Consider the following 17,127-nt stretch of genomic DNA (forward strand, 5'->3'; position numbering starts at 1 on the left):
TCAATGACACCGCAAGCCGATGATGGCAATGTGTCTGATCGGTTAAAACCCCCCGATCGATTGTTAAACAAGCTTATTGCGCCTCTTTGCCTCGAGAAGGCAAGTAAATAGTCCCGCCTCGTACTTTTGCAGAAGAATGCGACCTAGGGTGCCGATGTTCCGAGAAACCTGCTGATGGCGTTGTCATGTGTATATCCATTTTAGCCATTGGGCGACAGCTGTAGTCACCAAATGCCAAAACTCAAAGTGATGATTCCCACATGCTGGCAGCTCTCATTTCCTCCGCCATCTAGACTGAAGCTACACGGTGTCTAGTGTGCTTACATGCGTGATCCACATTCAAGTTTGGCTGGGGCTGAAGAACAATGTGAATCCGGGGCGCGGTCCACTTATCTCCACGAACTCTAAACATAGCCAGACTTTTGATAGACCCGCCAGAGAGGTTTGGCGGGCCTAACCGGCTTTTTCTAGATCCTTAGCGTTCGGGTTAAACTGATGTGGATTGAGGTTCTTCATGGGCTGACCAACCACGGCATCCCCTTTTTTGACTGACCTCGCAGACAGGTGCTGACCGTCCCGAGGCTACGAATGGACAGGTCTGAGGGATCTGTGCTGATGGCGACTTCGGCCGTCGCTTAACGAGCTGACAATTGAACCGGCGATAAACATAGTTAGAGCAGAGAATAAAGCTTTGACGGGTCGTGGCGTCGGCGCATAGACTTATTTCTTATTCCATTAGCTTGTGTGTGCTGAGCTTGCCCATGCCATGAGTCACAGCTGGGCAAATGGGCCCGTAATGGAAGATGACCTTGCTAAACAATATTGAGAGCAGTAAAGATTTGAAAGAAGAGGTTGATATCATCCGAATGATAGATCGTCTGGAATACAAGGATTGGTTGGAAGTTCTGCATAGCTCACCTTTCCCCTGAGGATCTCATCGGACGTTTTTCAGGAACAGGATAATTCGGACGAACCCACAGACACTTGAAAGCCGAGCCTAGGCTCTCTGACAACCAACCTTCCCCAGCCTCCACAAAACCGTCCCCGTAACCTCCACAGACGTTCCCAATTCTGCTGAGGCGTCCTCGTTTCTAACTGCCCGGGTCCAGCTGCGGCTGACTCTGATACGTCCAGGCACAATACCCACGTGCCTTTCCATCGCACATCTCTTTATGCGTGCACAGTTGCACCGTTTCCCCGTTTCCCGTTCCTTTGTGGTCCAGAACAAGGGCGGAGGGACATGGCACGACCAATCCCAACGACTCGGTTTTCAACAGCTAGGGCTCTTTGTTCTCTCCTTTGTACAGCCCATGCGCACCACTGGTGCGGCTCGCGGGAGGTTGACAATAGCTGACATCCTATTGGGCGACCGACAATTTAGCATCGAGCCCATCGCCAGTTTCAACGGCGCTAAGTGCAACGGACCGGCTAGACCTTCCCCAAACTACCGTGTCCTTTCGAACCCCGTTCGACGCTAAAGACATCGGATACCGAATTGTTCTGTGTTGTAGTTCCCGACTGGATCAGTGTCGTGCTTTGTCAGGACGCCCGCATTACACGAGAGGACAGTCAACTTCGCTGATGCCGTTGAGCTCTGAAGATGGCTCACTGTTCGCGCAAAGCAGGCGTTTGCCACAGCTCAGAGTAAGCGAATGTTCAGGTCTAGATCGAAACGGCAAAGTTAGAAACATCCAAACGCTTGGAAAATTCCCGAAATCGAGAATGCCAAGTTTCTATAGAGACAGCCCATTCGCATCTGGGAATCAAATCTCTTGGCATCATCACTCAGACACCATCGCCAAGCATCGCCAAGAACCGCCAACTAACAGCAACAGCCAAACACTTAACCCACCAACACCGCCAAAATGCACGCCAGCCTCTACCTCCTCACCAGCTTCTTGGCCCTCACCTCCGCGGCCACTGTTGACCTGGCTCCCCGCAAGCGCGGCTCCGATGACAGCGGTTCCGGGTCCAGTGGCAAGGGCAGCAGCGGCAGCAACACCTGCTCTGTCTGGACGAAGGTCAACAAGGGCTACAGCGCCGAGGACCTTGCCGCTCTTCTTGGCGCTCACAGCACATCAACTCAGAACTTTGTCGACCCGAGCCAGAAGAACGCATCTCAGGACTCCACTCCGGGCAAGTGGGATGTCAACTACTACGCCGAGACATACAACTATGCCTCTCAGGCCGCTCCCAAGACTGCTCCTCCGGGCGTCTTCGTCTTCCCCTCTGATGAGAAGCTCGCCACGGACACCAAGACCGATGTTGCCGCCAAGTTCCAGGGCTTCATTGGCCAACAGAACAAGTGGGCTAGCAGCTTTTCCGGCGCGTAAGTTATTCATAAAGTCCTGTTTCTATCACAGTTGAACTAACACGGATTTAGGATGGAAAAGATGGCTCTTTTCGGAAACGACAAGAGGACCATGACTGACTGCACCGACTCCATTGCGAGGGTATAGAGCCTCACGAGCTGAATGATATGACTTTACGATTTCTTTGTTTCAATTCGATGTTCTTTTTAGATTTCTCTATTTACTTCTAATGATACTTCTGATCAATTCAAAGGCGACCAAGGTGCGATTTCCCAAAGCGGCCTGGGCCTTGTCTTCATCCCTAAAGATGGTTAAGCGTCGAATTCCGACACCCCCTTTCGCAAGTACTCAGACACCGGACTGACGCCACGACTGCGTACCGTACATACAATGACCTAGCCGATTTCTTCCCCAAGTTCGGTTCTACCTTCTGAAGTTAAAAGCCATTACTTCATGTGCTCATACTCCCCATCCGGCCAGTGTCTCTTGGCCCTGGTCCGTGAACATTAACTTCTCGTTCGTATATCCCACGAACCAAATGCCCAGATATCGCCAATGCCACCACCAGAAGTGGTCCCTCGCCCCGAACCATCCAAATAAGAGATCCAAATTATAGCATAAATCATTGCAGGCACCGATAACTAATACGCTCATGATCGCAGCAAGGTGCACGGCTCTAGCGCCATAGATGCGGTCCACGATGAAGGCGTTGATGAGACCGCCCATGACCCCTCCCATACCGAGTGGGCAAAAGACGATTGTCCACATGAATTTGGGGAGCATGTCGCGCCAGCCTGAGAAGAAGACGATGCTGACAATGAGCATGGCAACTTCAAAGATGAAAGAGTTGATGTAGAAAGGCAAGAAAGGCCGCAAGTAGATTGCTTTGCGCTTAGAGGCTGCGGGTTTCTCCTCTGGAGAGGTGATGATCGGCTGGAAATTTGGATCAGACATTTCGTATGTTGCTTTGTAGACGAGCTTTCCGTATGGAAAGTTCATTGACAACGGTAGTGCGGTTTCTCATCGAAGAGGATTCGGTCTACTGCCAACTTATATCATATCAATTGACTACATAACCGTATGCTTTTTGCCTCCGGTCTGGCGCGATTAGTAGACTGGGAGTTTTATACTCGGCTAAGATTACTCCGCTGTTGTCACACAGGCAAGGTTCAGTGATTACCCCGCGACTCGGTCACTCATCTACCGGGACATCAGATGAACACCACGAACACACATCACAAGGGTCACAAGACGGGATTGAGAAAAGAATCGAGTTTAATTCCTTTCCCTAAAGGTTCCAGGTATTCATTGGTCATACAGGTCATGAGCTAATATTACATACAAATCCTTAGAAAACCATGCAGAGCCGTCCCTTCAACTGCTTCGATAGGTAGTGCTCCGCCATCTCATTCGCCTGCTCGACACTGAACGTCTTTTCGATGTGTGTCGTGCACTTGTTCTTCGCATGCAGCTCAATCATCTCCCTGCTGCGCTCGGGTGTGCAGATCAACGCCCCACGAATAGTCTGCTCCTTGAAGTTCAACGCGAATGGGTCGACCTCAAAGGGGCCATCGGCTGGGAGTCCAACATCCACAAGCACGCCTCCCTTTCTCAAGAATTGTTGCGCAAACTTGACGAGTGGTCGAGCTTCCGTGGTGATGACGACGCGGTCAACACCGGGGTTGGTGTCGTAGAATGATGTCTGGAGCTCTTGGATGCAGTTCGACTCTTCCTCCTTGCTGTCGAGGACATATGTGCGGTCGGGCTTCAGGTGCGACGGGACGTCGTTCGCCAAGTCGATACCTTCTTGTCGGTTATCGATCGCGATGACCTTGGCGCCCATGGCCTTTGCGTATTGAATGGCTAAATGTCCCAGTCCACCAATACCAACCACTGCCAGCCACTGATCGGGCTTTGGATCCGCTGCCACAAGAGCACCGTAAACAGTGGCACCTGCACAGAACAATGGTGCGGCTTCGGCCCAGGGAATCTCTTCAGGGACCTTGCAGATTACCCTCGCATCCGCCTTCATGTACTGAGCGAAACCGCCATCGACGGTCAGGCCAAGCATGCCTGTCAAGTTGTCGCACAGCTGCTTGCCCTTGTTGCAAGAGTTACATGACCCGCAGCAGCCATACGTGTTGATGGACCCCACGCGGTCGCCAATCTTCCATCCCTTCTTCTCGGCCTCCGGGCTGAGCTTCACGATTGTTCCGACAGGCTCGTGGGAACCAATAAGACCAGGCTTGGCACCGGAAGAGGCGTAGACGCCTTCTTGGACTTGAAGGTCGGTGTGGCAGTATCCGGCGGCGGCGACCTTGACGAGAACGTCATTGGGGCCAAGCTCGGTGGGAACATCGACGGACTTGACTTCGTAGCCCTTGTTGAAGTCCTTGATGGATGCGGCGCGCATCTGCTGAGGGATTTGGTCTGCCATGGTGATCGACAAATATTGGATACAATTCGGGATAATAAAACAGGTTGTTTGGTTTATGTGAGAACCTTGAGGCTGAGAACCTTTTAGGCCAGCAAGTTTGGAGTGCTACTTATACACGCCGACGTGCCGATCAGCCATCGTAGATGTGCCACTTTTGCTGTATTTCACGGCTACATAACGATGACCTCAATCTTTTAGTTCCAGTTTTCTGAGGACTTCAAACGTCAGAGTCGGTGGTCCATGCGATGAGTAAGTTACGTCAATCCGCCTCAATGGGCCCCGACCGTTAATCGAAATGTCATAAAAGCGGGCCACGCTCACATCTTCTGCCTCTTGGATTTCATTTCATCTCACGTGTTTTCTATCCATTCCGAGCAGTTTCAGAAGGAGCAAGTTGGTGGTAAAAATGCATGAACTCTTGGAATAATCCGATTTTCTTGGTTTTCTTTCGTTCCTTCATACCTTCTAGTGTCAAACTCCCCATTCCCTCACCTGGCGTGCCGAAGACGTATTTACTTTGCCTGACAGAACTATGTACCTCTAAATTTATGAACAGCTTCATCAGAATGTACACACACAATACAATATCATACACGAACAAGTCTCATACTGCAGAAAAGCGTTTGTCACTGTTCCAGCATCGTGATGAACCGCGAAATGGTGGGTGCGAGGTGAAAACGCGCAGGCACACGCTCCACTCAGTGGAGCTGTCCGCGGCCCCACGGATGCATCATGCACTCGATCGTGATGAGCCTCTTCTGACCTCACTATGGACATGGTCGCCTCAGTATCCGTGAAGAAAGCAGAGCCCCGAAACGGCTTATTGAGCATCGAAATTTTGCGAATAACGTTTACGTGATTTGCAACGAATTTGAGGCTGGCTTGCAACTCTCGCCTCGCATTCCCACCACGGACTCAGCATCTCCGACAATGCGACTGAAGAAAGTGTGAGCCGCTCGCGTACCACTGTCGGACCGGAGTGGTTGATGAAGTCGGCAAGTGTGGAGGAATATCCAGGCACTCTCACAACTGACCCTGGGTTATCGCAGGGCAGTAGATCAAGCTGACATGTTGCTTCTGCCAAGAGGACAGCCTGGTCGTAAATTTTGTTCCGGGAGGCAGAAGCGTCCTTGCCCGCAGAGCGGCGGAACGGGGGCGGCATCCGGACCCGGTAGTGGTCTCGGCCGGCGACGAGCTTGCGGGCCCACTTCACCGTGTCCGCGACGGAGCCCAGGACCGAGATGAGCAGGCTTGGTACGTCCGGGAGGTCTACCAAAACCCCAATCTTGATGATTGCATCCATGATTTTCTGAGTTTTGGTGATTGCAACTGCGCAAAATGCGCGCGCTAGATGGCGCGTTCCTGGTGAATAGACTGGCTATTGCAAACAGCAATTAGCTTCTCTTCGATATCAATCAAGTTGCATCTTCGCATACCTCGTTTCTACCATCGAATACTCAGTCGCTCCAGTCGACATAAAATTTTCAACAAATTTCAGGTCAAGAGCCTGATCAAAATCCCATAGAGAGTGCATGGATCATTCGGCCGATGAGACGCCGGCGTTCAAACAGGACAAGGGTTGGTAGCTGGCGAAGATGGCGTCCACCACCATCTTCACCCATCACTATAAGGCAGAATTCCAATGATCACAAATGAAAGGGTTACGTCAAACTTGTTCAACAAGGTCTAGATTTAGCTCGGCCCGAAAGCTGCTCGACATCCGAAGTGGCTGGTGATTGAAGGATTCGGGAAGGAATGTCATCCATCAGCCTGGGTCAGTTCGCATGGCAATCGAGCGTCGCATGCACATGGTATCTTGGACCTCTGGACGCAGAAAAAAGGGCGGTGGTCCCAAGACATGAGCTGAATATTTCTAAGCCTGCATGGGCTGAATATGAGCCTCCGTTGGGGAAATTCTCGTCGTCCGATGGCCACCGGCATGCTGGTGGGGTACAGCCGCACAACTCCAACGGCGGAGTGCGTGACGCAGCAGCATGCACGAGTCGCGCTCACTCTTACAGTCTGGACGCAAGTGAGCTTAATTCTAAGAAATCCTCATCTTGTTTCTTGGTCCTGTTTTAGGCTTCTGGGAGATTGAGTAGTTCAAGAAAAACAAACTTTCTCAAGTGTGATCTATTTTTCTTGGAATCTTGTGTTTGCAGTCCTTAATCTCCAAGTGCTCGAAGCCTCCAATTGCCTGGGGCTTCCACGCTATCCGGATGCTGGAAAGGTGGGTGCCTCAAATTGTAAGCCGGACCCCGTACCAAGAAAAGGCCAGCCGCCAACAAGCGCCACGGTACTTCTCAAAACCGCCAGCCGCCCGATGCCGTCTAGTCCGTTGTCCGAAGAAAGCATCGAAGGGGGAGAGAGAGATTGAGTCGCGGCAGCGGCTGAACGACCCGTGCACAATTGCACTAATTGGGGTCACGAGCAGCATAGATGTTGTGCACAGCTCTTTTGTAATCATGCCTTTCTAGAATAGTCCGTATCATTTGGTGGCTACTACGGGTGGCACTGATTGAGTGCGTTTGAGGTTGTTTGCTTAGACAGCTTACATGAACATCCGACTGCCGGAGTTGTCTGAGCGAACAGCTTGGGCGACTTACGTACAATTCCAGGGCACAGGGCCTAGAATCGGACGGGAGCCAAAGTGATTTGACCAGTGTCTGATCAGTGTCATGCTGGGTAGGGCGGTTGATCCGGCCTTGCGGGAGGTGGGAGATCATCAGAGCCATGCTCTTCGACATTGAGCACGACACCTGCCAGGGCTGGAGGGGCAGAAAGTGGTTGGGGGCTGCAGACGCCTTGGCCGCAGGGCCCTTTTTCGACAGAGAGACATGGAGGCCTGCTAAGAAGAAAAGGCAACACTTGGTGGGTGGTGGGCTCGTTAGACTTGCATGCGGCCTAGCGCCGAGAAGGAAAGCCAATGTCCTTTTCTTTTCCAGCCGTCACTCACAGACTCAGACTTCTCAGCCTGACTCGGAGGGAAGGATTGGCGCGTTCCGGTTTCATTGCCGAAGGTCGGGCGCTATGTCTGCGGGAAAAAGAAACGGCTCCGCTAGCGCGCGCCGTGGCGGCCTCACCACGCGCCGTTGCTCATTTGCCGTGCAGCACAATTGATGGCGTTCAGATCTTATGTTCGTCCGAGCATTGCGGCTAGGGTTCATGGGAAACAGAGGCAACACTGGAAGAAAATAGCACAAGCCGCCTGGCGTCGTTTGAGATGTGTTAGTCCTTATCGCAGCTTGTCCGGCACACGTGTGGTTGTACAGGAAGAAACTGCCAGCTAGGATGATCCGGGGTAAAGTGGCTCAGGGGCGGGGTCCAGATCCAAGAGTCAAAGCGATCGACACCTTCAAATCAAAGATGGCACGAGAGAAACTGGATATATAAGAGATGGACTTCGACTGCCGATATCAAATTTTTACTCAGCACTCATCCAGCATCCAGCAGCAGCCTCATCTTCCAGCTCTTCACTTTCTTTCAACTACATTCGCTACAACAGTCTCTCACTGACACCTTTCGAGTCTATTCTCTAATACCATAATCACCATGAAGTTCTCTGCCCCCATTGCCCTCTTCGCTGCCGGCGTTCTCGCCGCGCCTAGCGCTTCCGAGCTTTGCACCCGCGAGCTCAGCACCGTCAACACCATCATGACGACTGTTCTCAACGGCATCCAGAACCTCGACACCACTTGCCTGTCTTACACCGGCGGCCCGGGCCCGGAGCTCACCAACGCCTCGACCTACATGCTCGAGATCATCCGCACCGCCACCAACAACGCTGCTGCTATGCTTCCTTTGACCATGGAGGAGGCTCAGGCTTTCCAGCCTCTCTCTGACCAGCTCAACGCCGCTGGCGACAAGCTCCTCACCGACATCTCCAGCAAGGTCACCGTCTTCTCTGCTGCCTGCATTTGCGACACCACCCTCAACTGGGTTGCCCAGATTGGTATGTTCCACACTTCAGCTTACAGAAACCTCCAAGCAGCTAACACCATCAACAGCCGGAAACGTCAACACTCTCATGACCACCATCTCCACCAAGTTCCCCGCCGGCGGCAAGGGTGGTGACGAGATTGCCCACTTCACCCAGGTCTTCTCCGACATGCAGAGCCAGCTCTCCGAGTGCTCCGGCAAGCCCTGCGCCGGAGCTGGCGGCAACGACAAGAGCGTCCCTGCCACCACCCGCCCCGTTGCCGGTGCCCCCGCTCCTACCGGTGTCACTCCTGGCGCCGCCGTCCCCGCCCCCGGCCACAGCAACAACAGCACCAAGGCCTCTCCTACCGCCAAGGGCACCAATGGAGATGCTTCCGCCACTGCCAAGGGAACCAAGGATGCTTCGCCTACTGCTAAGGGCGTCGTCACCGCTGGTGCTGCCGCCACCTTCTCCGGTGCCGGCCTGGCCGTCGCTATCGCTGCTCTCCTCATCTAAATCCTCTGCTACGAACCCTGGCGGTACTTGCTGGTGGCTCAGCTGGATTGAACCCAACAGCGCAAAATTTGCAAATCTGGGACGGACATTTGCACATAACGAAAATGTACAAAAAACCTTTTTTGGGTAGGAGAGGTTGCGGGTACACGGGCATTGCACCTCGAATGAAGTCACGAACATAGTTTCTATTTTACACTAATTACATGCGGGAGTGGGGTTTATGCAAATAATGTGTAGTCGCCAATACATGTAGATAGCTGGACAAATGGAACATTTAAATTAAAAAAGAACACTCTCACGGTTTCTCACATGTGACTTGCAGCAAATGATTCAGACGATCCAATTTCAGTTGATGGGACGGCTCGTTGGTCTAGCCTTGCCCTAAACCCCTTGCCGATCTCCGCGTTGTTAGCGGGTTTCGAGCTGACTGCTTGTACGACCATTCCCATATGGGAAAAGCAACGATGATAAGGCCATGGAAAAGGAGAATCAGTACATACTCGAAATTTCCAAGCAAGAAACGCCTTAGATTGAGAAATCATTGGAAACAAACATGAAAACCCATCTTGATCTCATTTCACGCAAGGCGAAGTGTCTCAAATTTAATATACGCGCTTGAGCTGATGGCAAAGACAATGGCTTTTGGACCCAACAATGATGTTCAATCTTATCTCTACGCGACTAATGGGGCACGGTCTGTTTGTCAGACCACTGCAGCCAGAACCTCTATTCTTAAGACAGCACCACGGAAGAAACGCGGGCCCTTCGTTTCGGCCGGTAGCGTCAGCCTCGCTCACAGTCAAAGTAGCTGTGAGTGTAGAAAAAGAAGCACGTTCTGACTGAAGCCCGGGACCACACAGGAGTATCCCAAGTATTCAAGTTCTCTTGGGTGACTTTCTTGCGGTCTCGATAAATGTTATTTCTGGTGATGTGGAAACGATACACAGTGCTGTGGATTATGAAGTGATACGTTTGATAATCAGGGTGCGCATTTCGGAAGTCTCAGCTTTTGTTCCCAGACATGCACCATATGCTGTCAAACATGCATGCCGAGTGTCTCTCATTCACAGGCGTGAAGGCTTAGAAAAAGAACCCGCAAGTCAGCATGGTCTTAGGCATCGTACGGCCCAGACATTTTTACAAAAGATTACCAGCCATACTAATCTTAGCCACAAGGCCATCTCGTCTGGTCAAGCTATATGGTCTGACTCCTACATATGGCGGTGGCAATCTCTGAGACCAGACTTTGGCCAGCGAGAAAAGAAAATTCCCCCTTGCCACACATACTCAGGAATGCTTGTGTTGACCGTGACCCTTGAATAATGGCTGAGCAGATAATGATATAATCCCATCGATACATTGCACCTATTGCTATAATTCTACTCGATTCGGATATCAGCTTGTCCATCCAATATCCATGGAAAGGCTTCCGTAGGAAGCTCTAGCCCACACTGCAAGGCATCGACTTTGTGGACTATGTTACCGTCCTCATTTCGATCCCATATGAGTAGAAATGTGACTCGGCTCTCGGTACCTTCCATGAGTATAAGCCAGTGTCGTCGACCTGGCAGATTATTACTCTCAAAGTCCCATCCCTCAGTCATCATTACAATTTCTTGGCTGTGGTCAGTGTCTGCGATTCGAACATAATAGTCGCCTTTCACATCCGATGCGACTACCTCCTTTGCGCTCACTTCGATGCCCCCATCTCTGATCGTGACCTTCCGCCGTGCTGGTTCGATGGTGCATTCAGCACCCATTAGTGGTACTTCGTTTTTAAGAGCCGGCACCCAGGAGGGACTAGCAATAGTCTTTCGCACGCAAAGGATCTCAAGTCCGAGCAATCCCTTTTCAACCAACTCCTCAAGTACCTGACCAACAGGTTGTTCGTATGTTGTTTCGATGAAATCGCCTCCCTCGATCATTGCCATCATCCCCCAAAGTGCGTCTTTGGCGACAGTACATCTTCTGTTCTGCGCCATGCGCCACACCAGAGCCAAGGGTCTCCTGTTGCGAGCAATCCATGCCTGAGTTGAAAGGCCGCCTCGGATGTGTCTATTGTCGAATAATACCACTCCATTGTCGATTTGACCAATGCCGGGGTCAGAAGAAGCCTTCGTGTCTCTGTACGTGGGAGGATCTTCTGGGCTCCGTGGGTATGATGGTATCCCACATGCTCGCCTCACCGCCTCGTCGATTTCCCAACTATATATGATTCCATCAGGCGTCTCTAAGTGTGTGCACCATGCCAGAGCTGTCTCCTGCATGGTCCAGACTCTTTCGAAATACGGATTCTCCACGAGCGCCTGGATGAACTTTAGAACTTCAGAGAAATTCTGCTGTGAGGCTCTGGCACCTTCCTCTAACCAGTCGTCGAGGCCTTTTCTGAGTCCCGGCGCCGCCATGGGTATGATGTTCATCTCAGCCCCGGCGTAGTACTCGGCCATTTTGGGAATTTCGTTTGCTTTGTCCTGCACTGAAGTCTGATCAATGCACAGGCTGTCCACCCAAATGTACTGGACACCATAATTCATCCACAATTGAACGCCGAATTGTCCCCAATCCTTTCCGGCCGTCTCGCTCCATACATGGGAGATGGTTGTATATGACCGATCCCGTTCCAGGCTCTCTTCGACGAGTCCCGTTTTGCAGTTCAGTAATCGGGTCGGAGTGACCGGATCTCGACTCGATGCAAACTGTCGGGCTTTGGGGTGCAATCCATGGCCTTCAGGGTTTCTAGCAGCAGGCCAATGCATGCGCTGGTCGTTATCCAAGTGCCGACCATAGTCCCAGCCACCGGTGGCCCTATTTTCATGTATCAGGTTGCAAAAATGGTGATGGAGAAGGAAAAGCCATCGCAGACGACGTCTGACATCTGAGATTTCAAGTGATCCCACTGATCCTTCTCACGTGGTTGGGCAGATAACGGGAGGTCTCCGCTACCTTACATCAAGCAGGATGCAACCCTTCTAATTCGCCAAGCCGCCAGCAAATGCCATCGAGTGGGGAGTCATGGCTCTATGTCCATCCACGTGGACATCAGCCAGCAGTCAGAATTCGCAGGCTTTTCACCACACAAACCAAAATGCTGCCTGCGGTAAACTTAAAAGTTCATTCTTCAAAATTTGAACAAAAGTCCCGCCCTGGAGGGCTTGTGGACTAAAGCTTCTGATCCGGATGCTACTTATGCTAGATTAGTTCTCGATCAAGTGGGCTAGTTGGCATTCTTCATGCTATGGACAAGAACGCTCTTATGAAGTGTTTGTTTTGTGCAAGGGGTCACCTACCCGCCGCGGAGAATGTTTGATGAGAATTTGACAGTTAAATAAGATGCGTTGCGTTTAATGTAAGTCTCAGTCACGTGCTGATAGTCCTTCATTACCCCTCTATACAAAGGAGTTTTGCTATCTGGGCGGACACTTCTAGCTATCCGGGCTGATAACCACTTATACCATGCCTAATAGTCTATTTTACTTGAATAATTTTACTATTATTATCGTTTTCATTATCTTTTTTATTCCTCTTATCTCTTTCTCTCTCCGTCTCCCTACACCTATCGTCGTCGTTGTCGCTATCATCGTCTATGCCCACTACCCGCCCAGATAGTAGAACTCATACAAAGGGGGCTTAGTAAGTATCTTCCTGCAGATGGTTAGGGTGTAGGGTGTGGGAGTTAGGTAAAAGACTCAATTCCTCTAAATTAGAAGGACATCTTGAACACCACTTTCTGCAAATCTCAAGCTCGGCTGATACTTCCCGTCCTTTTGGAGGATGCCTAAATATTCCTCAAGTTCCTCAACCTCAAGATCCTTGAAGTAAAACTCAACCTGTCCCGATCGACGAAACGTATTGGATTCTTCAGCCTCTGGTACATGTTGTAGCAGAAGACCAGACGCCAGGCTTCTGTCTTTAACAAGTAGGGGAAGGTGTGTAGAGCCATTCAAACGCCATGCGTACTCGTCTGGGACCTTACCCCCAGCTTCAACCCAAAGGATAATATGATTCTTATCCTCCCCCACATCGATCCACTTCACAATTTTGTTTCCCTCGCCGAACCTGACTGATAGGTCGTGTGGCAATCTTCTCAGCGGCCCTCGGACTGAGAGAGCCCGGACGCTAGACCTTTCGAGCGACGTCTGTTCGAGGTCTGACGATATTGCCTCGACTTCAAACAGGGCTTCAATCTCAACGCAGCTTAGGGCCTGCGCTGACGAACTGGGTTGGAAGTGGAACCCGTCAATGTCGCCGCATACCGACGCCCAGGACCACGACGGCACCAGCTGGGTAGATGGGATGCTTATATCGCTTCTACACGCCCAAACAAGGGACCTAGCGATATCATTCTCCCATATTCCAGCAATGTACTTTTCGTTGAGCATATCCCTCAGAATGCGTGCTATTCCGGCTACGGCAGGAAGACGGTCTTTGTCGCAGCGCTGCATACCAATCAAACAATTTAAGCCTAGGGGTTAGGCTTATCTGTTTAACTAATTTTTCAGCTAAAGCTTATTTAACTTAATAGATTTGATTTGATTTAATAGATTTCGTAATATAACCTATTAATCCTAGTAGTATAGAGGTATAAGCTGTATTTTTGTTTTTAGAGGATCTAAGTTCAACTTACGCTATAGTGTTACGGTCAGCTATCCAACAGTAGGGTCTGCTAACAGAAGCTGGGGATTGACACGTTATAACAGTACACTGGGCCGTGGTCGTGGTCGTAGGTCGTAAGCTGTAGTAGATCAGGTCTTAAGAGGCTAAGGTGATCAGTCTTAAACTTAACAAGTAATTTGCAGTGAAGGTAAGCTGAGAGTATCTGTGAGGATAAATACTAAGTTGATTGCTAAAGAGCTATAGAAGTCTGACTTTAAGCTAGGCTTAGGGTCACACTATATATAAGTCTAATTCTAAATATATTCCTTTATACCTTAGGTTAATTTGGATTATTCTGATCCAGAATGATTGTTTAGCTTTAAGTTATGTTAGATTATATTAATCTAATATGATTGTTATCTTATTGTTATATGACTTAGATTATAGTTCTTTTATTTCTAAGTAAGTCCCTATTATTCCTATAATTTTATAATATAAACATCCTATCTTAGCTACTTAATACCTAAGTAGGTTAGTTATCTATTATTCTTATATAATAAGTTATAATATTAGGTCCCCTCTCTAAAGGTCTTATCTTTAAGACCTAATATAAGTAAGTTATTAGTCTTAAGTTAGGGTCCTATTAATTATGCTTCCTAATTTATCCATAATACTAACACTATATTAAGTTATACCTAGAAATTAGATTTTTATAAAACTTATTATACTTAGATTTAGCGTAACTATAAAGCTTTTAATGCTTTAGTTAATCACTATAGTTATAACGTGATACCTTATTCCCCTTATTTTCAGTATAACTAAGTGTGTAAAATAAACCTTACTAACTTAAAGCGTTATAATAAGTACATAAAGCAGGGTTTCTCAAATTATGATAGTAGTAATATAGCAAATACTTATAAATACCTTAGCAACTTAGTGTTGCCTAGTGTTACTAATTTATCCTAGTAGTAAATTATTATTTTAATAAATAAAAGAAAGTGGAGTGGGAGGAGGAAGAGGCTGAGGAGGCGTTAGAGGTGCTGCAGACTGAGCTTGCTGCTGCTCTAGGTTGTTTATCCTATCTTCAGAAGCAGAAGAAGTTCTTAAAGGAGCGTAGGTTAGATTTAATTTATTAGGGAATACAATCTATTAATAAATAGGAGGCTGAGAAGCATGCTCTAGAGGCTTAGGAGTCCTAAGTAGTAGAAGATTTATTACTATAGGGGGCTTAGAATAAGTTAGACTAATCTTCCCTAGGTATAGGATTTATAGACTTAGGTATTCCTCTAAATATAGGGTCTTCTGAGGTTTCCTAGTTATTCTCTAGCGTTCCTAGGCGAATAAATAGTTTTCCTTATTATAGTTAATCTGCTTCTGTTAGCAGCTTAGTAAATTAATATAGGTGTCTAATTTATATATATTAGCAGACTAAGTGTGTTAGTAACTCTATATATTAGGGTATTAAGTATTAATATTTTTCTTTATCTTCCTAATCTTATTTTTAGTATTTACTTACTTCTACTTTAGCGTTTTTAAGATTAGCTTATAGTTCCTAGGTGTTTTCTTTATATTTATATCCTCACTATTTAACTAGGAAGTAGAAACCCTCTCCTGATATACTAATATAGTTGTTAATACATTTAACTTCATATTCTAGTTTATTATCTTCTATAATAATAATATTATTTGTTTACAATCCTTATAAGGCTGGTTTGAGAAGTGAGATATAGAAACCTAAGTGATATTTTATGGTTTCTAGGAGTTCAAGTTTGTAATTAACTAGTGAAATTACTTATGAAATCTTAAAAGGTCTAAGTTTTTTATAGTTAAGTTTGTTATTTAGTTGCTTTATCTTAATATTTCACTAAATAAGATAGGCGTTATCTCCCTCTTTTAAGGTTAGTCCCATAATCCTTTATTAGTTACTAAATTATGCTATTTATTATTATATAAATTTAAGTTCTTTATATGTGTTATCTTAGATATGTCACGGGCTAGAGCCCGGATTGATATCTCCAGCTTCGCTGGAGCAGTTACTGAGATCTAGCTCTGTTGGACCCACTATTCTGCTGCAGTACGCCGCCTAACCAGGCCTGCTTCACTGCTGTTAGGTGCCTACTCTTGTAAAGTCCTTTCTTCCTTCTTCAGCTTAGAATAGTTAATCGACGGCACCTCTATGTTGAACAAGCCTAGGGGCCAGCCCCTTACAGATATCCTTGATTTATTATATAGAGGCGACAGCTTTAACTGCAGCTAAGCCTGCTTAGGGTTCTCTATAGGCGGTAGGTTTAAATCTATAGTTGAGGTATAAGGGGGATTCCTTAATACTTTCTCCTACTGCGCTGTTATAGGCAAATTAGGCTATTAGTAGCAATACAACCTAATTATCCTAGTTATAATTAATATAAGCGTGGAGGTAGGTTTTAAGGATTTAGTTAATTTGTTCTGTTTATCTGTTAGTCTGCAGGTGGAATGCAGTGGACATTAATTATTTGATGCTAAGGTGTATTATGATTAACTTCTAAAAGTTAGAGATGAAGATCTTATCTCTATCTAACATAATTTCCTTAGGTGTCCTATAATTAGCGATAATATATTTGAGAAATATATATATATATTCTTTAGTATTACTTACTTCTTTATATAAGATAAAGTAGGCATATTTTATAAGTTAGTCTATAATAATAAGAACGCTATTAAAGTATACTCCTATAAGGGGTTCTTAAGACTTTAGTAGTTTAATAATAAACTTAAGTGATATAGATTACTAGGCAGTTTGCAGCATAAACAAAGGTTATAGCATATTATAAGGTTGATATTAAGTAGGTTTACTTTTTAGGTAGACCTTATAATCCTTAATTACGTTCGCTATATATTCTCTAGTAACCTTTTCTCTATACTGTTATTATAGTTATTTCTAAGTTTTGATAATTCCTTAGTGACTATATATAGGGTAAGCATAAAACTCTATAATTGCTTTATTATCTAGTTTGCTAGGCGGGCTAGTATTAGATCGTCTAGTTATTATTAAGAGTTTAGTTATTAGTATTAAGTCTCTATTACTATTTCCTTTAAACATCACTTAGGTTTCTTTACGTATTAAGATATTATAGTCTAGTTGTTAGGTAAAAGCGTTAGCTCTACTGTTTTCTATTCCTTTATAATAGATAATTTAGAAGTTAAATTTAGAGAGGAATTCTAACTATTATATTTATTATCTGTTTAATACTTTTGAGATAGTGAATTATGAAAGGTACTTATGATTAGAATATATAAGTACTGCATAAATTATTCCTAAAAGTTTTAGTCTTTATTCCTTAAAGGCTTTAATAATTGCTATAAGTTCTTTA

The 17,127-nt window shown here is 47.0% G+C and overlaps 4 protein-coding genes across 4 annotated transcripts; 2 read left to right on the forward strand and 2 right to left on the reverse strand.

Annotated features, from left to right (window-relative positions):
* Nucleotides 1-2,771: 2,771 nt before the first annotated feature.
* On the reverse strand, nucleotides 2,772-3,266 carry CGCA056_v009952 (uncharacterized protein; the record flags this gene model as incomplete). The annotated part of the gene is made up of 1 exon (XM_037325199.1): nucleotides 2,772-3,266. The coding sequence occupies one exon, from the start codon at nucleotides 3,264-3,266 to the stop codon at nucleotides 2,772-2,774; it is 495 nt and encodes a 164-aa protein (XP_037176259.1).
* Nucleotides 3,267-3,660: 394 nt separating this feature from the next.
* On the reverse strand, nucleotides 3,661-4,749 carry ADH3-1 (alcohol dehydrogenase; the record flags this gene model as incomplete). The annotated part of the gene is made up of 1 exon (XM_037325200.1): nucleotides 3,661-4,749. One exon carries the CDS (start codon nucleotides 4,747-4,749, stop codon nucleotides 3,661-3,663), a length of 1,089 nt encoding a protein of 362 aa, XP_037176574.1.
* Nucleotides 4,750-5,817: 1,068 nt separating this feature from the next.
* Nucleotides 5,818-5,994, forward strand: CGCA056_v009954 (uncharacterized protein; the record flags this gene model as incomplete). The annotated part of the gene is made up of 1 exon (XM_037325201.1): nucleotides 5,818-5,994. One exon carries the CDS (start codon nucleotides 5,818-5,820, stop codon nucleotides 5,992-5,994), a length of 177 nt encoding a protein of 58 aa, XP_037176585.1.
* Nucleotides 5,995-8,301: 2,307 nt separating this feature from the next.
* On the forward strand, nucleotides 8,302-9,184 carry CGCA056_v009955 (uncharacterized protein; the record flags this gene model as incomplete). Its single annotated transcript, XM_037325202.1, has 2 exons — nucleotides 8,302-8,701; nucleotides 8,757-9,184. The coding sequence occupies 2 exons, from the start codon at nucleotides 8,302-8,304 to the stop codon at nucleotides 9,182-9,184; spliced, it is 828 nt and encodes a 275-aa protein (XP_037176586.1).
* Between the last annotated feature and the right edge of the window lie 7,943 nt (nucleotides 9,185-17,127).

This window comes from Colletotrichum aenigma (genome assembly GCF_013390185.1).
Source record: "Colletotrichum aenigma strain Cg56 chromosome Unknown KSG_Cg56_contig06, whole genome shotgun sequence".
Lineage (NCBI taxonomy): Eukaryota > Fungi > Ascomycota > Sordariomycetes > Glomerellales > Glomerellaceae > Colletotrichum > Colletotrichum aenigma.